The sequence below is a fragment of the Dipodomys ordii genome, unplaced genomic scaffold, assembly GCF_000151885.1.
Source record: "Dipodomys ordii isolate 6190 unplaced genomic scaffold, Dord_2.0 Scaffold110, whole genome shotgun sequence".
In the NCBI taxonomy this organism is placed as follows: Eukaryota; Metazoa; Chordata; class Mammalia; order Rodentia; family Heteromyidae; genus Dipodomys; species Dipodomys ordii.
The window spans coordinates 6,118,193-6,142,622 of NW_012267326.1; the positions used below are offsets into that span (position 1 = coordinate 6,118,193).

At 39.2% G+C, this 24,430-nt stretch overlaps 1 protein-coding gene across 1 annotated transcript in view; it reads right to left on the minus strand.

Annotated features, from left to right (window-relative positions):
• Positions 1-326: 326 nt before the first annotated feature.
• The window catches only part of Clasp2 (cytoplasmic linker associated protein 2), a 203,186-nt gene continuing 179,082 nt past the window's right edge, over positions 327-24,430 (minus strand). Inside the window, exons 32-37 of the mRNA XM_013028474.1 lie at positions 21,641-21,869; positions 16,504-16,697; positions 14,023-14,151; positions 10,548-10,754; positions 3,117-3,233; positions 327-2,042 (exon numbers count right to left, since the gene is read on the minus strand). Of these exons, the coding sequence (XP_012883928.1) occupies positions 1,956-2,042; positions 3,117-3,233; positions 10,548-10,754; positions 14,023-14,151; positions 16,504-16,697; positions 21,641-21,869 (963 nt within the window). The 3' untranslated portion in view covers positions 327-1,955. The remainder of the gene's footprint in view (positions 2,043-3,116; positions 3,234-10,547; positions 10,755-14,022; positions 14,152-16,503; positions 16,698-21,640; positions 21,870-24,430) is intronic.

The window sequence follows — 24,430 nt, forward strand, 5'->3', positions numbered from 1 at the left end:
ATTAAGTCAATATTCAAATTCAGAATGACTACAAAACATACTAAAGGTCATGTTACAAAAAACACTACTCAGACAACTTGAATGTTTGGAATGACTTCTTTAAGGTAAGTTGTAGCATATACATACGTAAGTACCTATATACATTGTAATGAGCGACTACTCCTGACCTTTTTGTCTCAGATGCACACAAAATTCATGAGAATTTCATTAATAAAGTACCTATTAAAGTTAAAACAAAACCCAACAAAAACCACCCCATAACCTACATAAGTGAGTCATTACACGAGACAGAAAAACAGCTAATATATATTATTAACTTTTCCAAGTAATGTTATGTACAGTTTTATTGCCAGTATATGCACAACAGTAAGCATTGAACTATAAATACACAACGTAATTAACAGTAAAAACAAAGCTGTTACAGGTGAGGGGGAGAGAATATTGGGAAATGTCTTTTCTTGCTGCTAGAACACAAAGGAAGGGAAAAGCCTATAACAAATCACCCATTCGGTTCTCTTGTCTTAGATTCTTTACATACATTTCTACATTTTTTTTTCAATTAAACAAAGATAGTACAGGTAACTCTGTAACAATAGCAAATTGCTCCTCTCACAGACCTTTGCCTTGCCAGTCAAATTCACTTCATGTTAAAATTAAATTAAAAAAAAGTCAAAATGAGAAATCATTGAATCCTGGTTCCAAATGATTTCAGTTGGCTTTCACTGAAACTGGTCATTTTTGAAAGACGGCTGCATATGAAAAGAACAGGTTTAGCAAAAGGTGATTAAAATTTTTGTTAAAAAGTAACAGAAATCACCCTTTAAATAGTTTTCTGAAAGACATATTACAGGCAGCAGCTCAGTTAAAAGCATTAGCCCTGAAGAGGTAGAGAATTTGAGCCCATTATTATAAGACAGCCTTGGCACCATCTTCTCTCTCATCAGGATCAATGTTTTCATGGTTAGAAAAAACCAGCTTCCATCATTTTCAGGAAATAGTGCTGGTTGACTCCATATCAATAATTAGTTTGTTTTACTAAGTGAGAAACAGAAGACAGTCAAGGACACACATGCACTTGATTCTTTTGTCTGTTTCCATTATCAAGTTTATTCATAAGTGAATCTGATATTAATAAATACAAAAAAGCATCATTCACAACAAAATAAACAAACAAAAAAACAACACAAAAACCCTGCAATGAAACTTTCCATTTCAACAAGTATCAAGAAAAAAACAGGCAGATGATTTGGTGCAGCTTTCTGAAGGGATCATAGGACATGGTTTTAAATAATGATGGCAAGATCAATAACCAACAAACAACAGCAGTTTTACAGAACTGGCTGATTCTGTAATGTTTCTCTTCCAGGTCTTCATTTTCAAACTACAAATGACCCCGAAGAAGTTGCAACTAATGACACGGCTCACCATCATACCAACAGAGTCCAGCTGAAGTTCAAATCAGTCCTGCTTTGTTTCACGTCATTAATAATATTTCTAGCTAGGACATGATATGGAACAAAACTCAAAGTAGCAATAAAAATATTATTCTGCAGTTGAATAAAGACAAAAAATGTTTTAGACTGTTAAAACTTTTAAAGCTTTAAGCATTCCGGTTTAACCAGTATTTAAAAAAATTTATACAATCATAACACTGGCAAAGGTTAATGGGAAGACAAAGAAGTACAAACATGTGAAATGATGAGTTAGACTAAAAAATTACTTTGTATTGATCAATTGTTAATACTGCTTCTTTTTGAATTTGGAATAACTATCATAAAAGTTACATGCAGACTGAGGATAGCTCTCTGTTACAGAAAATACAAAATGAAATGAAACAAAAAAACAAAAACCGGGAAACAATGGTTAAGTTCCAAAAGATGTATTTTGAGAATTTCCTTTCACTGATGAGGGTGGTCTGTCTGTCCTTGAGAGACCTGCTTCACTGATGACTGGTGCTAACTTTGTCCAGAAACGTCAGTAGTGGGATCGGTCCCTCCTGAACCCGTCTGTGCACGTTTGATATAAAGGTTCAGTAGCTTCATCTGTGGATTTAAGTCAAGCACATGTTATGCGAACAAGCTGCTCTACAGTATGATGAGATGGTCACTAAAACAGCTACATATATGTGAATTCTTTTTTACTTATTTTAATTCTTTATCAAAATTTTTATTTATTTTTAGTTGGTTGTGGGCTTGAACTCACGACCTGAGTACTGTTCTTTTCACTCAAGGTTGTGCTCTACCATTAAGCCACAGCTCCATTTCTGACTTTCTGGTGGTTACCTGGAGATAAGAGTCTCACAGACTTTCTAGCCATGATTATCAGAGTTAAGGAGAAACAGAGATATATGCAGGTATTCTACTACTTGATACATATCCTCAGGTCTAGTCTTATTTTTGCTGGGGTTGGCCTACAATTATCCTGTTTATACCTTCCACAAAGCTGGGATGACAGGCATGTGTCAGTATCATAACTTATTAGTTGATGTGGGGGGGTCTGACTTTTTGCTAGGGCTGGTCTTGAACCATGCTCTCCCCAATCTCTGCCTCTTGATTGGCTGGGATTACATGCATGAGCCACTGTGTCTGGCTCTATTTGTTCTTCAACAGGCATTGGGGATGATGGCTTGAGTGTTGGAATGGAAAGGAGTCAGTCAACTGTTAGAAATAACCATGAACTGAGATTGGGAATGTGGCTTAGAGGTAGAGTGTTTGCCTAGCATGCATAAAGTTCTGGGTCCAATTCTTCAGTACCACACACAAACAGAAAGAGTTGGAAGTGGTGCTGTGGCTCAAGTGGTAGAGTGCTAGCCTTGAGCTTCTTCAAAGAAGCTCAGGGACAGTGCCCAGGCCCTGAGTTCAAGCCCCATGACTGGCAAAATAACAACAACAACAACAAACAACACATGAACTGTAGGCATTTTCCCTTCAGTAATGTGCCCATCACTTTACCTGAGTGACACATGCCAGAGGGAAGAACCAAAAGGAAGAATTGGATGAATAAGGGCAGTGGGTGTTCAAAGCCTGACTTATGAAATCTTATTGTTTAACATATATTCAGGACAAAGACTTTAAGTGTTATAGTTGTTACTGTTAAAACCATACAGTGTTACTTACTTTACTGCCAGTGAGTTGACTGAGATGTGGTTTTAGCTCATCGCCAATTACTGCATGAACAGCTACTAGGCAGAAGACACAAGCTTTCCGAACACTGCTCTCCGAATTATCATAACCCTAGGGAGAAAAGTTCCACCGTTAGTACTCCTGAGGGATTTAAGAAAATGATGTATGGAGGAGAGAAACCCTGCTGATCTAAGGTAAATTCTCTGTCCCCCAACATCCACCACACTCCACTATCATCTGCCCTGTTAGGCTCTCCCTGATAAGCTGCACAGCCCACCTCAGAAGCTGCCTGGTTTGCTAATCCATCTCCAACTTTCCAGAGCACCTTCTTAGAGCACATAGCTTTAGGTCAACAGCTCTCCACTATCTAGTAAAATGTGGTTCTTAGGTTTGGCAACTCAAGGTATTCTTATAACCCAGGCCTAATGGTCTTTCATCTGTTCCACCACAACAGCTGAGTCTGTATCCCTTATGCATTGATCATACTACTCTCTCCCAACATTCCACAAAAATCTTACTCAGTATGTATTTTTGAGTATATAAACATTTTACCCAGGGGAAAATAAAGTTCACCTCTACCAAAATTGTGACCATTTTCTAAAATGATTGCAAAAATGTATTCTTCATGATAAAAGGCATAAACAAACTATACATACTTTATTTTTTGTATTTTGTAAGAAATTATAATTTTATAAAGTTATCTAATTAAATTATAATTGTAGATTCAATTACAATTCTTATAATTTTTCTACAGTCTATGTAATATCTATTTAGCATGCATCCTAATTTAACCATTCTACAATGTTGTAAATTTAATTTTTTTTTTTTTTTTTGCAGAGCCTGGGCTTGAACTCTGGGCCTGGGTACTGTCTCTGAGCAACTTTTGCTCAAGGCTAGCATTCTACCTACCACGTGAGCCACAGAACAATTTCTTTGCTTTTTCTGTGATTAATTGGACAAAAGAGACTCATGGACTTTCTTACCTGGGCTTTGGATCTCAGTCTCCTGAGTAGTAGTATTACAGGCATGAGCCACTGGCATTTGGCTGGTAAATTTAATATTTTTGTTTTGTTTCTGGTGCTGGGGATCGAACCTAGAGCCTTGTGCATGATAAGTAAGCAATCTACTACTGAACTAGACCCTTAGTCTGAATGTTGTAGGATTAAGTCTCCTCCCTGACAACTTCCCTCTTTGCTATTTTTTTTTCCTATTACAAAAAACATTGCCAAGAATATTGCACTCAATGTTCCAATATTTAAGTGCTTGTTATGTGATAAGAGCCAGCCAGGTAAGCCATGCCACGAACATGATGATGAGATGCACACTAACTCTTTCCTGAAGAGTTCTGGACTCCCGTGGCAGAAGGGAGTAGGATAAGGATGAGAACATCGGAGGGGCTAAGTGCAGACTCTGTCTGCTGTCTTCATTTCTGAAGCCTGTAGGTTTTGAAATCCGAAGTTAGTCCTCTATTTTAGTATATCCTTTTCAAGTGGACTGTACGTTTAGCACTCTAAACCTTTAAGTAATTTGTATCACTACTCTCTTTCATTCATCTAATTTCTCTACTCAATAAAGTTGGTAATTTTTCTTACAGCAGTTCATATATTCTAGATTTGACTAAATAGCATAACTGCACAATTTAGTAATTCCATGCTCTGAATGTTGACAATTAAGTCTAGAGTCTTGAGATTCAGGTTCTAGGGCTTTCAGAAAGGAAAATGTAGCCAGGCACTGGTAGCTCACACCTTGTAATTCTAGCTACTCAGGAGGCTGCGGTTTTCTGGCCTGGGCAGAAAAGTCTCTGTGAGAATCTTATCTCCAATAAAGACTCAAAAACTGGAAGTGGCAGAGTGCTAGCCTTGAGCACAAAGAGGCCCTGATTTCAAGCTCAACAACAGAAAAAAAAAAAGGGGGGGGGATGTCCATTGGAGTGGTGCATCCCATGGGAAGATGCATATTGAGTTATTCTACTTCTGATGATGTTTGGGTAACCTCTCATCTTTTCACCTAACATTTTTTTCTATGTGCTATTAGCTTATATATGATACTGGGGTTATTGAAATTAGTTTGCTAGACAGGCTGTTTACTCCTTGAGCCAAACCCTCTGCCCTTTTGTTTGTATTTTATTTTTAGATGGATGCTCATCTTTGTCCAAGCCACCTTTCAAGTAGCCAGGATTATAGTCATTATACCTGGCATAATTTTTTTTTAAAGAAACTGAGTAACAATTTCATTCTGACATATCTAATTCAATGTTAAGATTGACTAATTTTATTTTGTGACATATTTTTAAAAATCCTGGAGTTGATTTTGATTCTATCTATCTATCTATCTATCTATCTATCTATCTATCTATCTATCTATCTATCTATCTATCTACCTACCTACCTACCTACCTATCTATCTATCTATCTATCTATCTATCTATCTATCTATCTATCTATCTATCTATCTATCTATCTATCTATCTATCTATCTATCTATCTCTGAGGCTAGAACACAGGGCCTGGGCCCTATTCCTAAGCTCTTTTGCTCAAGGCTAATGCTTTACCACTTTGAGACACAGCTCCATTTCCAGTTTTCTGGTGGTTAATTGGAGATAAGAGTCTCAGGGACTTTCCTGCCTGTGCTGGCTTTGAACCATGATCCTCAAATCTCAGCCTCTTGAGTGGGGCTTGAACTCTGGGCCTGGGCGCTGTCCTTCAGCTCTTTAGCTCAAGGTTAGCACTCTGCTGCTTGAGCCACAGTACCACTTCTGGTTTTCTGGTAGTTAATTGGAGATGAGAGTTTCACGGACTTTGCTGCCTGGGCTGGCTTTGAACTGTGATCCTCAGATCTCAGCCTCCTGAGTAGCTAGGATTACAGGTGTGAGCTATCAGAGCCTGGCACAAATATTATTTTATGTGATCAGATGCACACAGATATTGTGCCTTTGTGTTCTTCTCCTAAGAGACATTATTTGTTTTATCATATTGGTATTCCTATTCCTAAATCAATATTTTCATACTACAAATATACTGAATTCAAGTTATCGTTGTATCTACATGTAGTATCTCTTTCATTTTTAGGATGTTTACCACTAGAGACTTTCCTTGAATTTGCTAGGCCATCCCCTTTAAACCATATCCCTTTTATATATTTCTATTTTTTTTGTGGTGCTGGGGTTTAGATATAGGAGCCTTGTACTTGTTAGGCAGGTGCTGTACCACTGAGTCATGTCTCCAGTCCTTTTTTGTGTTGGCTTTGTAGGTAACTATCCTGTGCTTCCTGCCCAGGTATGTGCAGGAATGCAATCTACTGATTTTAGGTTTCCAGTGGTAGTACCCAGCTATTGAGAAGGGGTCTTTTGTATGCCTAGGCTGCTCTTGAACTATCCTCTGGATCTCAACCTCTCTTGTAGAAGGATTGTAAGCATAAGCCACAGCTTGCTTTAGTTACTGCTTTAGATAGGGCCTCATCCTTTTTTTTTTTTGTCTAGGGTAAGCCTTAGAACAGTTTTCTTCATCTATGTCTCTCCTAGGTCGGATTATAGGTGTGTACCATCATAATGCCTAACTTGTTAATTGAAATGAAGTCTTGCTAACTTTTTCCCAGGCTGTCTCAAACCAAGATTCTACAGACCTATGCTTCCAGACTAGCTAGGATTACATGCATGTACCACAATACCAACCCTGATATCTCTTTTAATAAACTTTAAAAGTTCTGATTCATGCTTTTCATTAGTGTTTACTGTTACTTACATTTTTTTCCTTTTTACTTTGTTTCTTAAACTTGGGTTTAAATTTTCATTTATGTTGTGGTCATGTTTTTCTATTCTCTCTCTCTCTCTTTGTCTTTTGGTGGTACTAGGGTTTGAACTCAGGACCTTGTGCTTGTTAGACACTCTGCCACTTGAGCCATACCTCCAAGGCCCTTTTTGCATTGCTAGCCTGGGGTTAGCCTGGACTGTGATCCTATCTGTGCTTGCCTTAGCTGAGATTACAGGTATGCACCAGTGTTAACTGGCCATTGAGTTTCCAAAACAGCTGGGAAACAGTGTGTACCACTGCAGAGTCATTTGTTCAAATGGAGTCTTGTGAACTTGCCCTTCCTCTGAGTTGAGGCTTAAGCCACAACACCACACCCTACTGTCTTCTTCCTCTTTTTATGTTTTTTTTTTTTTTTTTTGGTGCAAGTCCTGGGGCTTGAACTCAGGGCCCCTGGGTGCTGTCTCTGAGCTTTTACCACTTGAGTCACTGTTTCAGTTTTGCTTTCTTGGTGGTTAAATGAAGATAAGAATCTCAGGGACTTCTTGCTAAGGATAGCTTTAAATTATGATCTGCCATCAGCAGTAGCTTCTTTTTTAAGGGGGAGGGACAAATAGTTTTTCATGGGGTTTGCCCCCATAATCCTTTCCTGTCACTTGTGTAAGTGAAATGGGTTTTGTACATTCTATATTTTGGGAGAAGCTTTCTAGTTAGGGATTTGGGCTGGGCTATAAATTCTTCTTTCTCCTTTTTTCTTCTCCTCCTCCTTCTTTCTCCTTCTTCTTCTCATCCTCCTTCTCTTTTTCCTTCTCTTCCTCCTCCTTCTTCCTTTTCTTCCTCCTCCTCTTCCTTTTTTATTTTGGCTGGCCCTGTGGCTTGATTTCATGGCCTGGGCTCTGTCCCTGAGCCTCTCTGTACTCAAGACTACTCTACCACTTAAGTCACAGCACAACTTCGAGCCTTTTCTGCTTTTGTGGTACTAAGGAATGGAACCTAGGCTTTCATGCATGTTAGACAAGCACCCTACTACTAAGCCACATTCCCAGCCCCATAAATTCTTCTAGCTTTTCTTTTATTGGATTCTTCTTTTGTTAATGTGGCCTTTGTGCATAGCTAGTTCTGTTGCAGCACTACTTGTGAGGCTCAGTGTTCCAAGGCAGTTCTACACGAGCAACCTGTTCCACAAGGAAACATTTGCAATTTCAAGAGCTCTATGGATTCAGGCCACCTTGTAGACCTGTTCTACTCCAAGTGCTTCTGCCTTCACCTCCAACTTCTCTAATATGCACTCTTTTAGTCCAGGTTGTATTTTTCTGGTGGGTGGGGGAGGAGGGGAGCAGTGCTTGCACTTGCAAAGTAGGTGCTCTACCATTTGAGACATACTTCTAGTGCTTTTTGCATTTATTTTTGAACAAGGTCTTGCTTTTTGCCTGGGCTGGTCTGTGGTTCTCCTATTTACATTTCCTGGGATAATATACATCACTGCACCAAATTTCTTTCCGTTAATGTGTTGTGTGTGTGTGCGGGGGGAGGGGAGGCCATGGTTGCTAGAACTTTTTGCCTAGGCTAGCCGTAAGCCAATCATCCCAATTGCTGCCTCCTGAGTCACTAGGGTTACAGGTGTGTACTACATTTAGCTGGCTTCAAGTTGGTTTTGTTTTTTGCCAGTCCTGTGGTTTGAAATCAGGGCCTGGGCACTGTACTTTAGCTTCTTTTGCTCAAGGCTACCACTTTACCACTTGAGCTACAGCATCATTTCCAGCTTTTTTGGTGTATGTAGTACTGAGGAATCAAACCCAGGGGCTTCATGCATGCTAGGCAAGCACTCTACCACTAAGCCACAAATTCTGGCCCCAAGTTCTTAAAAGTTAACTTTCAGCTTTCTTTCGTGCTTTCTCAAACCACTGAAATCCAAAGAGAACTTGACACCTTCCTCTAATCTTTTTTTCCTTTTTTCTGTATGTAATCCAAAGTGCTCAGTGAAGGGAATTTTGGTTAAAAAGCTTTGAGATGAGCTGGGAATATGGCTTTCATGGTAGAGTGCTTGCTTAGCATGCATGAAGCCCTGGGTTCAATTTCTCTGTACCACACAGAAAAAGCCAGAAGGGGCACTGTGGCTCAAGTGGTAGAGTGCTAGCCTTGAGCAATGCAAAAACTACATTGATAGGTATTGCCACTTGTCTATCCTATGTCCTAATACATATACTCTAATTTCAATGATTTTTGGCAAAGCAAAAAGTAAACCTTAAGATCACTAGAGTTCTTATGCTTTTTAAAAAGGTTTCTAATAGTTACATAAACTACATGGTTTTACACCAGGTTAATTAAAGGGAGTTAAGAATTTTACAGAAACTTAAAGCCACAAGGACTCTTAGTACTTTCATACTGTAAATTATTCACCAAACATTTAATCAGTATTTATAATGTATACCACATATGCACATTGTATACATCTGTAGTTAGTATCAAAACATAGATAAGAAAGAGGTTTGGACATCTAGGATCTTATAATTTAGTGAGCAATAAAACTTAGAACAGAATAATATAATACTATAGGAAAGGTCATAATAGGCACTGTATATAATATTAACCATCCATTAAAGTTACATTGTAGACTGTTATTTATCAGGATGGACAAAGCTCACAACATATAGTTAAGTTAAAGCATGTTATAAAATAAAATACAATCCCAAGCCAGGTGCTGGTGCTTTCACCAGTATCCTATCTACACAGCAGGCCGAGCCCTGAGGATTGAGGTACAAAGTGAGCCCAGGGAGGAAAGTCCATGAGATTCTTATCTCCAATTAACCATCAGAAAACTGGAAGTGGTGATGTGGCTCATAGTGGTAAAGCACTAGTGAAAAAGCGCAGGGACAGCACCTAGACCTTGAGTTCAAATCCCACAACTGACAAAAACAAGCAAACTTATATATATATATATATATATATATGTATGTATGTATGTATGTATGTATATAAAATCGCACCTTTTCCTAAAATGGTTATATCCACAAGTTACATCTATAATGTATGTTAGTAAAACTACTTTGGAGAGGAATCTGACCACAGATTTGTTTCTAGATTTACAAGGTAAATTATAATAATCATCATCATAGTAGTTATGTTAATATAAATAGGAAACAACAATAGAATAAAAAGAAGTGATGACCCCTGAAAACACTACTAAATTAAAGTAGCTGAGCACAAAAGGATAAATATTTGTGATTTCACAAATATGAGAAATCTAGAACAGGTACCTATTAGAAGCAGAAAGTAGAATAAATATTAGTGAGGTCTTGAGGGAAAGAATGGGGTATTGCTCACTAATGGGTAGAGAGATTTAGTTTAAGATGATACAAACGTTCTGTGAAGGCTGGGAATGTGGCTTAGTAGTAGAGTGCTTGTCTAGCATGCATGAAGCCCTGGGTTTGATTCCTCAGCACCACATAAGCAGAAAACACTGGAAATGGTGCTGTGGCTTAAGTGGTAGGGTGCCAGTCTTGAGTGAAGGAAGCTCAGGGACAATGCCCAAGCCCCAAGTTCAAGACCCAGCACTGGCAAAAAAAAAAAAAAAGTTTTGTAAATAAATATTGAATACCACAAGATTATGTATTTAAAAAGCCTGACGTAACTGAAGCCTGGATGTACACAGCTCATTCCCTCAAGCTTTACTGCTTACCTGTATTAGGCCTGGCATAATCTCTGGTAGGAGTAGGTTAAGGGTTTCCTTGGATACTCTCTCGATCACCTTTGTTTGCATTTTGATTGCAGCCAGATTAATGGGGTAGTCTGCAGTCTGAATGATAGGGCACAGCACTTTGATGCACTGCTCTGGACTAATAGAGGTGGCCAGCACTGATGCCGCTTCCTCAGCAGACCTCACCACCTAAAATAAATTAAGCCAGGAAATTATTTCTTAACTCTTAGTATGTCTTAAAAGTATACATTTAACAGGACATGGTATTTGGGATTTGCTTGGAAAATACTGCAGTACACAGATAACCATAAGTCAGAGTACAGATAAAACACATTTGCTGGGCTGGGAAGGTGGCTCAGTGGTAGAGCGCTTGCCTTGCATGCTTGAGGCCCTGGGTTCGATTCCTCAGCACCCATAAGCAAAAAAAAAAAGCCGGAAGTGGTGCTATGGTTCAAGTGGTAGAGCGCTAGCCTTGAGCTGAAGAGCTGAGGGGCAGTGCCCAGGCTCAGAGTTCAGACTCACGACAGGACCCAAAATAAAATAAAAGGCTAAGATCTGAGGATCCCAGTTCAAAGCCATCCTGGGCAGGAAAGCATGAAACTCTTATCTCTAATTAAGCATCAAGAGGCTGGAAGTGGACCTGTGGCTCAAGTGGTAGCATGCTAGCCTTGAGCACAGAAGCTTAGGGATAGTGCCCAGGTCCTACCCAGGGACTGATCCCTCAGCCTCCCCCTCAAAAAAACCCTAAAACAAAAATGTAAAAACAAAATAAACATCTATGCTTTTGATGATTCTTTGCCAGTGTCTCACATATCAACTAGTGAAAAGTATTTAAAAAGGTACAGCAAAAAATGCACTAAGTCAGAAAGGTCAAAGCTCATTTCAGTTGTGACATCTTAAAAAGACCTATTTTATATTTTGTAAAAACAGAAATGCTAAAGGTCTTATTTGGGTCAGAACTATAAACATTAGGGCTAGGAGTGTGGCTTAGTGGTAGAGTGCTCGCCTAGCATTCATGAAGCCCTGGGTTTGATTCCTTAGTACTACATAAAAAAAGCCAGAAGTGGCACGGTAGCTCCACTGGTAGAGTGCTAACTTTGAGCAAAAGCAGCTTAGGGACAGTACCCAGGCCCTAAGTTCAAACTCCAGGACTGGCCAAAAAAATAAATAAATAAAAAATAAAAGAGGGGGGGAGAGAACAATAAATATTTGATATTATGTTATAAAAATCCAGATTAAAAAATAAATTACTCTTAGAGTTTCAATTTTCCCATCTCCTCACTATCATTTCTTCTTGCCTGTCCTTAAGGGTTTGAGTTGCACATTCCTACTGACTAATGATGGTGGTATCTTTTTGTGTTTATTGTCATTTACATTTCTTTTTTGAAAAATGTCTACTATGATCTTGTACCACTTAAATATTTGGTTTTTTCTCAGTCAGACTTAGGGGGATAATCTTAGGGAAGGAACCCAAAGGCACAACTACTCTGAACATTTAAAGTACTATTTATCAAAACAAATTCCAGAAAATGGAAATACTTTTTTCTTTTGCTGTTGTTTTTGCTCCCTCCCTACTCCATTTGGTCTTTCTGTGGTAGCAAATGGAGGTACAGAAATGGAGGAAGAGTGAACAAATGCAGTCATGGTATTCAGAATATACTATGTGGAAAATGAACTATGCAATTTGTGTGGGCACAGATGGGAGGGGGAACTGGGGAAGGTGAAGGGAGGGGTGACACTGTCCTAAAAGAACTGCACTCATTACCTGACTTATGACTTAGGGTGCTCTACCACTTTGAGTCACAGTGCCACTTTCAAGCTTTCTGGTAGTTAACTGGAGATAGTGAGTCTCATAGACTTTCTAGCCTGGACTGGCTTTGAACTTCGATCCTCAGAGTAGGAGGCCTCAGCCTCCTGAGTAGCTAAGATTATAGGCGTGAGCTATTGGTGCCCAGCTTCCTTAATTTTTTGAAGTACAAAACCTTTTAATTTTGCTAAGGTTCAATTTATGTTTTTTCCCCAGTAGTTGCTTCTGCATTTTATATTAAGAAACTACTACTACATAGTCCACGTAACAAAAATCTTACTGCTGCTTCTGAGATTTTTATCATTTTAACTCTTGCATTTAGCTTTGAACCATTTCACTTTATCACTATTTTAACTTTCTTTTCTGGCCTGTGTTTTGCTAATGTCTTGGTTTGACCACAGACATCTAATGCTAACACATGTATGCTTTCTTGCAAAAAGCATTGCAGCATCCTATTTGAAATTTCCTTTTCTTTTCTTTTCTTTTTTTTTTTTTGGGTCCGGTTGTGGGGCCTGACCTCTGGGCCTGGGCGCTGTCCCTCAGCTCTTCAGCTCAAGGCTAGTGTTCTACCACTTGAGCTATAGCACCACTTTCGGCTTTTTTTTTCTTTTTTCTTATGTGGTGCTGAGGAATCGAACCCAGGGCCTCATGCATGCAAGGCAAACGCTCTACCACTGAGCCACCTTCCCCGCCCTCCTTTTCTAATTATTTATAAGATTATAATAAAAATCCTCATGGTAACTCATCAGTGTTACTGACAGAAAGATAGGATGCCATGATTTTTTTTTTTTAATTTTATTTGTGAAGATACTGTACAGAGGGGTTACAATTACATGGGCAGGATAATGCGTACATTTCTTACCAAGCATTGCAGCCTCCTCCTTTTGTTTACCCTTCACCCTTCAGCCATGATTCTTAAAAGTGATTCTTAAAAAAGATTCTTAAAAATCTGTCCTCACAACAAACTCCTATCTCCTATAAGCAATATACTATTTAAAATAAACATGATTTTACCTTCATTTGTTACATTAAAAAATCCAATTTGTATTGCTAAGTGGAAAGTTAAGACAGAAAATTAAAGCAAAATGAAGAAGAAAACAAAATCAGATTGTTATGGTCGAATATGACATCTCCTCACAGGCTCATAGGCTTGGGCCATAGCTGGTGGTACTATTTTGGGAGGCTGTGGAAACTTTGGGAGGTGGGGGCCTAGCTGGGGTGAGTCCTTGTGGTACCTTGTTTCTGGCCCCTTCTCATTTTTCTGCTTCCTGTGTGCTAGACATGACCATCTTTCTTCTGCCTTGGCATCTTGCCTCTGTGACCAGTCCAAGCCCCAAGGACAAAAAGACCATGGGTTGGGTGAACCCTCTGGAATCAGGAGTCAATATAAGTAATTTTCCCCTTTGAGTCGTTTTACTTAAGTATCTGGTCACACTGAGGAAAAGCTAACTAAATATACAAAAAAAAGTACATTATATAGGAAAAAGGCCATGATATTGTAATTCTTGTGCTAGAAAAGAATATATGCATGGATCTGAGTAAAGTATCACTTTGAATATCCATCGAGGAAATGATTAAATAAAGGTAGCTTCTATGCAGTGTTTACATCGTTCATGAAATAACAGGAAGAGAATAAAACAGGTAACTCACCTCTTTATGAGGGTCTTTATGTGCTTCCAATGTTTTCATGACAGTCAGTTCTGCATAGTTTTTAAATCTTGCTGGCTGATGCCTTAGAATTTCTTTTAAAACTTTTAATGCCAAAGCTCTGATTGTAGGCTAAAGAGAAACATTGAAATGTTTTTTTAATATTTTGGATGGCAGGCAATAATATTTTGGATGATTGGATGATTCAGTTGTTATTTGGAGTTAAATTATCTGTTTAATATAACTATACATACTCTCTGGTAAGGACCACCTAAAAATTTTACTGCCTTCAAGAAGGAATGAATAATTGTTTTTATGACATAAAATTATTTGTAAAGACAGTCACAATTTTAAAACCACCATTCCAGAAAAAGTGTAGCTATGCCTAGAACAGATAAGAAAGTACAAGAGCCTCATTGGCTATGCTACACCAGACATATGAAAAGCAGATTAATTTTAGACTGAAGGTTTATGCAGATAAATAAATAACAAAAAAAACCCTTCCTTTTTTCTTTCTGTGTATGCTCAGATTTCTTACACAAATAGTGAAAGTATTCACTTCAAGAATAAATTCTTTAGGAAAGTCCAAGAGTTGGTAAACAATTCCCAAGTTTTATGCACATTATTCCCCTTATTTCTATCAATTTCCTACTTCTGTCAATCCAACATATTTAAGCAGGAAAGTCTTGTTAATTTGAGCATGTGAGTCTAAGTATTCTGAGCTCTGCATGGTTACACATATCCCATGTTGCTTTTGGTTTCCCATCTCTTCTATGCTTCAAACTCCCAATTTCAGCTTCTTCTTTTGAGCAGCTTATGAATTTTCAGCTTCCTTTTTTTTTTTTTTTCTTGAACTCTGGGCCTGGGTGCTGTCCTTCAGCTCTTCAGCTCAAGGCGAGCGCTCTACCACTTTGAGCTACAGCGCCACTTCCGGTTTTCTGGTGGTTTATTGGAGATAGGAGTCTCACGGTCTCTCCTGCCCGGGCTGGCTTTGAACTGCGATCCTCAGATCTCAGCCTCCTGAGTAGCTAGGATTACAGGCGTGAGCCACCAGTCCTAGGGCTTGAACTCATGCCCTGGGCACTGTCCCTGTTTCTTTTTGCTATAGGATAGCACAATACCACTTGAGCCACAGTGGCATTTCTGGCCTTTTCTGTTTATGTGGTGCTGAGTAATCGAGCCCAGGGCTTCATGCGTGCTAGGTGAGCACTCTACCACTAAGCCACATTCCCAGCCCTCAGCTTCCTTTTTGGCTTCCATAAATTTTGTCTTCTATTGAGGCAGGCAATGCTTTGGTAATTTTTACACCAAGCTCTAGAGTAGCTTGTTGGTTGCTGAGTTTTACAGCTTTTTCAATATCCTACTCCTTCACAGCCTGGTCTATCTTCAAGACCTGACTTCTCAACTTTTTTCTTTTTTCACAGGAGGTTCAGATCTATCACTGGTTCTGAAATACTGAGTCACTGGCTCCAAAATACTGGGTATGCTCTTTCCATTGGGCTTCATTCAAGGATTGTTCACTATGAGACTTTTTCATTCTTCAGCTTATCTTTTCTGGAGCACTTTATCTCCCTCTGGATCTTGAGGCTAAGTTTTCTGTTCAGAATGTTTTTATGCAATTCTTGAAAATGTTCCACATGTTTATGGGAATTCCAGAAGGGTACTCTGCATATATATTTGCCTGGACCTTTCGCTAAGTTTCTGGTTCATCTTTTGGGAAATCTGAGGCATCTGATTTCTTCCTGGTCCCATCCTCTTTAACTTCTTGTAAGTTAAATTCAGAATTCTCAGTATGGCTTCATTTTCAGAATTTGACTCAACATCATTTTCAGCAGTAGCCAACTCCACATCCTTTCTTTGGTCAGGAAATGGTTGCCTGGCAGCCATCTTAGGACCCTGTCAACCTGCAGGCAATTTCTAACATCAATTTCAACAACTTAAGCATCTTAATGTTGAGAGGAGGAAAACTAGACCATTGTATAAAGTATGTTACTTATTATACAATTCTAACATCTCTACTTGAAAACTAATCTCACCTTTTAAATTTCTAAGAAATTGAGAACTATATTAGACTATAAGACAAAGATGTGCTTCTGAAAAACAAATTTAAATGCACAGAACAGGCAACCTGTACTTTTCCACAAAAATTGGGCTTCCATTTTTCATTTTTGCTGTGGTCAACTGTTCAAAATTGCTGAGCTATTTGGCTTAGAGAAAAATTTCATGCAGGGACAGCAGCAGAATAGATTCATCTTCCAAATTTTCGAATATGTGTATTATTTGGGTAATAGACAATTGTGTAGTATTTGATTAATAGACAACCTATGAAGAAAAACAAGAGCTGGAGGTGAAGCTATGATGGGAGTATATACCTATTATTCAGGAAAACTAAGTTCAAGACCCAGCAGAACAAAAAAATGAATGAATGCAGGAAAGCAAAGCAAAGCAGGATATAGACTATGGCTTAAGTATTCTGCCATTTACCTCTTTGTCCCCAAGAGTTTCCAGCAATAAAAGTAGTATCGTTTTGAAGTGCTCATCCCAAACACTGAAAGACTCTTCCTGTGTTAGTTTCATCAGTTCATAGAGGGCAATTTTTCTTTCTTCTACACGTTCATTGTGGTTAGACAATTCCTTCAACAACTCTGCAACTAGGTCAGAATGGTCTAGGGAAAGATCTGTCAAAAGGACATAATCATTAATTTTGTAACTTTATACTACTGGGAAACACAGGCACAACCAACGATTATCATTGACTGACAATCATTTATTTTCAATTTTGTCAACCTCAAAACATCAGTGTGATTTAAAAATTTTCTATAAGAAAAAAAAATAACAGTATATTGAATTTCCAGATACCCATCGCCTATATTTAGCAAATATCAAGATCTTATCATTCTTATTTCATATTGTGCCCCCTTCTTTTTTATGATGTATTTATGGCAAATTCCAATTTTTTCCCCCTCCCTTCATACTTCAAGCATGCACTGCTAAAGTGGCAAGCCAGGAGGCTCAGTGTTGGGGTATTGCACTGTTACTTATGCCAAAAATGATTACTGGATTGAAGTGGTGACCACCTGACCCCACACTGCCATTCCTGGAGCTTGAACACAGGGCCTGGATGCTGTCCGTGAGCTTTTTTGCTCAAGGTTAGCACTCTCACTGGAACCACAGATTCACTTCCCCCATCAAACTTTTAACTAATGGTCTTACTAACTGGTGTTAAATCGTATTTTTGAAACAAAAATGCTGATTATCTAAACATAGCGTCCCTTCCATGGATGAGGATTTATATATAGACAGGAGGGATTCATGTTTGCTAGACTGGTGCTTTACCACTTAAGCCATGCCTACAGCCCTATTGGTTATTATGGAGATGGACTCTGGCAGTTTTCTGGCCTCCAGATCTCAACCTTTTTGAATTGCTAGGATTACATAGGCATGAGCTACAAGTGCCTAGTTTTTGCTTATGGTTGGTGCTCTACTACATTAGTCATACCTCCAGTTTAGGCTTTTTGCTAGTTAATTGGAGATAAAATTCTTGTAGAATTGTCTGCTTAGGCTGGCTCTGATCACAGCCTACTGATTATTTAGGAATATAGGTATTAGCCACTGGTACCTGTTTAGAGCTATTTTGGTTACTCTGAAACACAGTTTGATTAAAAAAAAAAAAGTAGAGTAGAACCAGGTGCATGCCTGTAATTTAAACTGCCCAAAAGCAGATATTGGGAGGATAACAATTTCAGGCCAGAAGTAAAGCTAGTAAGAATGCACCTCAATGAAAAAATAGAATGTGTTGGTGCACACTTGCTTATTCAGGAATAAGGAAGATAGTGGTTCAGGCTAATCTGGGAAAAGAACTCTATCAGAAAATATCAAAGGGTTAGGGGCATGACTCAAAGGGTAGAGCATTTGCTTAGCAAGTTGTGAGGTCTTGAGTTCAAACCCACAAAAGAAGGAAAAAAGAACAAAGAATGAAATGAAAGACAGGTCTTTCTGTTCCAGCTGGCTTTAAACCATGATTCTCAACCTCCTGAGTAGCTAGATTCCAGGTGTGATCTACTAGTGCCCAGCTTAAGGATTCTGGTTTAAAGATAGCTTAGGTAGAAAATTCTGTGGACTTCATCTCCAACCAGCAAAAAGCTATAAGTGGAGCTGTGGCTCAAGTGGTAGAGCAATAGCCTTGAGCAAAAAAGTCAAGTGAGAGCACAAGGCCCTGATTTCAAGCGCTAGTACCAGCATATACATACATACATGTGTACATGCATGCATACACACCCACATACACCCAACACCTACACAAAAGATATTTTTCCCTGCAACAAAGATCTATTTTGGCCAGGTTTTGGGCAATAAATATACCTTAAGTTCACTGTCTCCATGACTAGAAATTTTGTAAAATAATGAGGGTTGCAAAATGGCCACAGAGCTAGATGATATTCAACATGAACTTGGACAGGAGTGAAGAAACACAGATTTTTAATCTTCTTCACTCTCATCTCCTGCAGGAGAAACAGATCTTTCCTTTCACCTTTCTTTTATTTCTATTTTATCCTACTTATTAAGTAAATCCTTGTTAACCTTCTAATATAAACAAATAGAAAAACTATCTCCATAAGCAAAGGTTAAAAACAGCAAGGAAAGCCAAGTGCTGGTGGCTCAAGCCTGTAAGCCTAGCTACTTAGAAGGCTGAGATCTGAGGATCACAGTTCCAAGCCAGCCAGGACAGGAAAGTCCATGAGACTCTCATCTCCAATAAACTACTCAGAAAAGCCTGGAAGTAGTATTATGGCTCAAGTTGCCTTTAGCAGAAGATGTTCAGGGACAGTGCCCAAGCCCTAAATTCAAACCCAAGGATTGGCAAAAAGTAAACAAAACAAAACAAAAAAACCAGCAGCAAGAAAAGAGATTTATTACTCAGAAAGGCTAGTCAATAAGATTATCAAATTTGGCTGGGAATGTGGCTTAGTGGTAGAGTGGTTGTGTAGCATGCTGAAGCTCTGGTTTTGATTCCTCAGTACCAAATAAACAGAAAAAGCTGGAAGTAGTACTGTGGTTCAAGTGGTAGAACACTAGTTTTGAACACAGAAAGGCTCAAGGACAGAGGCCAGGCCCCAAGTTCAAGCCCCCAGGAATGGTAAAACAAAACAAAGCAAAAAAAAAATCAAATTTATCATAAGAAATTAGAGACCAGAAGATAGTAGGTCATCAAAGTCTGAAAAAAAAAAAAAAGCTCTGGACTACATAGTAAAGCTGTATCTTTAAAAATCAAAGGTTGATTGCTGGGCACAAGTGGCTCATGCCCCTAATCCTAGGTACTCAGGAAGCAGCCTAAGTAGGAAAGTCCATGAGACTCTTATCTCAACTGCCAAAAAAGCTGGAAGTGGAGCTGTGACTCAAGTGGTAGAGTACTATCTCTGGGACAGTGCCCAGGTTCTGAGTTGAAGCCTCAAGACTGGCATACATACATCCCTAAAATCCCCAGAAAAACAATACAAAACAAAACAAACCCACAACAACAAAAAATCCTCCAAGGGTTGAGATGTAAAGTAATCCCTAGCATTTGCCAAACATCCCAATGCCCTGGTATTAACTCTGAGCAAAATACACACACACACACACACACTCTGAGCAAAATACACACACACACACACACACACACACACACACACACAAAAAGAAATGCTAAATAGCCAAACATTGTTGAAACAGACCAATGCCCTGGTATTAACTCTGAGCAAAATACACACAGACACACAGACACACAGACACACAGACACACACACACACACACACAGACACACACACACCAAGAAATGCTAAATAGCCAAACATTGTTGAAACAGAACAAAGCTGGTAGTTAAACTTTCTAATTTCAAAACTTACTATAAAAGCTAAGATATTCAAAACAGTGTATTACTAAAGACAAATGTACAGACAAGTGGAATAGGAGAATATAGAAAGGAATTCTTGCATAAATAGTAAAAGCATTTTGAAAGTGGTGCCAAGACTACTCAATAAGGAAAGGACAACCTTTGAAAAAAATAGTGCTAGTAAAACTAGATATTCATATGTACAATTACAAGGCTGAACCTTGCACCTCATATTATATAAAAACAATTTACTTAAAATGAATTGTGGTTTGAAGCCAGCCTGAGCAAAAGTCCATATGAGAATCTTATCTCCAATAAACTACTCAAAAAAGCTGGAAGTGGCATTGTGGCTCAAATGGTAGAGCACTAGCCTTGGTCACAAAGAAACTTAGGGACAGTACCTAGGCCCTAAATTCAAGCCCCAGGACCAGCCAAAAAAAGAGGTGCTAGTGGCTCAATCCTTAATATTAGTTACTCTGGAGGTTGAGATCTGAGGATCATAGCAAGGTCAGAAAAGCCCATGGAACTCTATCCCTAATTAACTAGGAAAAAAACTGGACTGGAGGCTAGGTTCAAATGGTAGAGCTCCAGCTATGAACAAAAAAAGCCCAGCAAGAGTAGAAGGCCTTGAGTTTACAGACATATGCGTGCGTACATGTGCGCAAACACACACACACACACACACACACACACACACACACACACACACACACACACAAACAATACCACAGAATAGGGGGAATTATACAAATCATATGTCTAATACAGAATTATCTAGAATAGACAATTCCTACAATTCAGAAACAAAAACAATCTTTTCATAAACTGGGTAGAGGTCCTGAATAGACATTTATCCAAAGGTAATAAGCAAATGACTATAAATATTAAAAAAAAGTTCTACATGATCCATTAGGGAAACAATTCAGAACTACAAGGAAATTAAAACCTCACCTTCACCTTCATTATTATAGCTACTATTAAACAAAAACAAACCAAAAGGGTGGGAGTGGCTCTAGTGGTACAGTATATGAATGTAAGCAAGAGGAATTGAGTTTAAATGCTAGTACAGCCCGTCTTAAAAACAGAAGAACTCAAAACAGACACACAGAAAATATAAGAATGTGGAGAAACTGGTACTCTGTGCACAACTGTTGGGAATGTAAAACACTATAGTTTTATAGAAAACAGTCTAAGAGTTACTCAAAAAGTTAAGAACAGAAGCCAGATGCCGGTAGCTCACACCTGTAATCCTAGCTACTCAGGAGGCTGGGATCTGAGGATCCAGGTTCAAAGCCAGCCTGGGCAGGAAAGTCCGTGAAACACTTTTTTTTTTTTTTTTTGGGTCTGGTCTAGGGGCCTGAACTCTGGACCTGAGCACTGTCCCTCAGCTCTTCAGCTCAAGGCTAGCGCTCTACCACTTGAGCCACAGCACCACTTCCGGCTTTTTTCTTTTTGCTTATGTAGTGCTGAGGAATCGAACCCAGGGTCTCAGGCATGCAAGGCAAGCACTCTACCACTGAGCCACCTTCCCAATCCCAAGTCTGTGAAACTCTTATCTCCAATAAACCACCAGAAAACCGGAAGTGGTGCTGTAGCTCAAGTGGTAAAGCGCTAGCCTTGAGCTGAAGAGCTGAGGGACAGTGCTCAGGCCCAGAGTTCAAGGCCCATGACGGACAAAAAAAGTTAAGAACAGAATTATATGATCCAGAGTTCTAAAATCAGCAGTAGCAGCTTGATCCAGAACATACCATCAGGAAACTGGTCAGCATCATCATCAAACATGGCTTCCTTGAGGGCAGATTTGTTGAAGGGGCTGATGCTATCCGAATAGTTATAGGGATTGTAGTCTCGAGACCGTGGAGAAGAGTGAGCAGGCATGGAGTGGAGCAATGAGGCTTTATTATCAATCGTTGTTTGGCTTGAGTCAGTTGCATCACCTCCGGCTCTTGGGTCTGCCACCCCAGGACCCCCACATATCTATTGATAAGTAGGAGAAGACATAAAAAGTTAGATCACTTAAATAGCTTACCTTACTTAAAAAAACTGTCTAAAAGGCTAATAAGAAAGTTGAGTCAGCTGAACAAAAATTTTATATTATAAATGAAAAAGCTTATCGCAAAGATGTAAAGAAATCATAGCTGTGAGGGCAAATAAGAAGTACAGAAGAAGAGGGCCTCCAGTGATGTTAGTTTTCTTGTGAATGGTTCCCTTAAATAAAATAAATTAGCAATAGCTTCTCATGCTCACTAAAGACACAGGACTTTCATTAGTAATGTAGTAGGTAGTTCTTAAGTTATATAATGACAGCATATCAACAAAGTTTAAGAAAGCACTTTTTGTTGGGTGCTGTGGCTCATGCCTGCAATCCTAGCCTCTCAGGAGGCTGAGATTTGAGGACTGTGGTTTGAAGCCAGCCTGGGCAGGAAACTCTGTGAGACTCTTATCTCCAATACTCAAAAAAGCAGGAAGTGGCACTGTGGCTCAAGTGGTAAGCGCTCATCTTAAGCAGAAGAAGCTTAGAGACAGCACCCAGGCCCAGGCCCAGAGTTCAAGCCCCTGAGCTCTTCAGCTCCAGGTAAGCACTCTACACATGAGCCACAGAGCCACTTCCAGTTGTCTTGTGGTTTATTAGAGATAAGAGTCTCAAGGACTTTCCTGCCTGGGCTGGCTTTGAATCGAGATCCTCAGATCTCAGCCTCCTGAGTAGCTAGGATTACATGTATGAGTCACCGGCACCTGGACTCTCCCCACCTTTTTTGTAAAGGCCTGTTTTTAGGAAAGGTCTAAAGGGCCTGCATACCTTTTGGAGGGATGCCAATATAGTTGGCCCATTAATGTACTAGCTTAAATACCAGTAGTAACACTAAATCACAAACACATGTTTAGAATCACAAGTATCACTATCACCACCAACTACAGAACAACTTTAGTCTAAGCCATTTGCTAGGCATTTTAAAAACATTCTCTAAACATTTACTGTCTATCTACCCAGATGCCAGGTATTTTTCTTACACTGGGAATAGACCAATGAACAAAAGAGAGAATGATGCCTACCCTCATGAAATTTATATCTAGTGGAGGGTCTGAAACAATAAAAAAGCTTGAAGAGTGAGTAAAGTATGTGGAATGGTAGAAGGTGATTTATTTATAGGAAAAACAGAACAAAAGGATCTCTAGTGCTGGGAGAGGAAGAAGGAACAAACAGTCATCAGATTTCATTGAGAAAACGTTAAAGTGAAGATTGGAGGGAAATTAATTAGCTATACAATGATCTTAAAGTAAGACTGCTCCAAGCAGACAGAACAGCTAATAAAAGGTCTGAGGCAGAGATATACCCAATGAAATTTCCAGGAATAGTAAGTAAGGGCAAGGTGGCAATGACAGAGAAATCAATAGTGGGAGATGAGGCCACAGAGAAGCAAATAGGGATCTACTCTAAATTTGTATGTAAAGGAGGAATAAGAGGAGACTATAGGAGGCCAAGGCAGAATCAATAATAATTGATTAATAATTTAAGTGAGAGACTTGGTGATGATGGCTTGAATCAGACAGGCAGTGGTGAGAAGTGGTTGGAGGAAAGAGGAATAAAGAAGAATCATGCACAATTCTTCTGTTTAGGTTTGCTGAGCTAAGACAGGAAAAGAGCTAAAACAGGGTCAAGTGTGAGGTAGACCTTAGGAGAGAGGGCTGGGCTGAATGGTGTCATATGATGTATCACACTCACAACACTGAAGGTAGTCAGTTCAGTCAGTAGGATTCCTATTTTCTTCATGAAGACACAGGCTTAGAAATAACCTAGGTAGTAACTGCCTAGACATGGGATTTGAATTCAATTCTGTCAGAATCTCCTACTTGAGTTCTCTGGATGTAAATTAAGCAGTGATAAGGTGTTATTCTTCTGTAGAAGAAGATCAATCTACTTTATTAGACTGTGTCAGGGAAGGCAGGAGTTTCTCCGATGGTAAAGTTTGCACTGAGAAACATGTAGACAACTTAAGGAGCATTATGAAAGAAAGAGGGAGTAGAAAATGAACCAAGCACATGAGGGTTCTTAGGACAGGGAACCTCAGATATGAGTAGTAGGTAAGATGGTCTTAGCCTGTGAACTAGGCCACTACATGCCAACTCTGCCAGATAGGCATAGGGCAAATTAGTGAGGACAGCGGAGGAGGGAGACCTTTGGAGATGTGCTGAAAACTCTTGTTTTTTTTTTTTCTTTTTTCTTTTTGTCGGTCGTGGGACTTGAACTCTGGGCTCTTCAGCTCAAGGCGAGCACTCTACTACTTGAGCTACAGCACCACTTCCGGTTTTCTGGTGGTTTATTGGAGATAGGAGTATCACGGTCTCTCCTGCCCGGGCTGGCTTTGAACCGCGATCCTCAGATCTCAGCCTCCTGAGTAGCTAGGATTACAAGCCTGAGCCACCAGCGCCCGGCCTGTCTGTCCTTTTATTCCATAAGTGTTGAAGCTTGCAAGTTTTAAATTCTTTTTATCCCAGGGCTTTCAGGAACTAAACACTCATGAAAAGCTTTAGTTGTG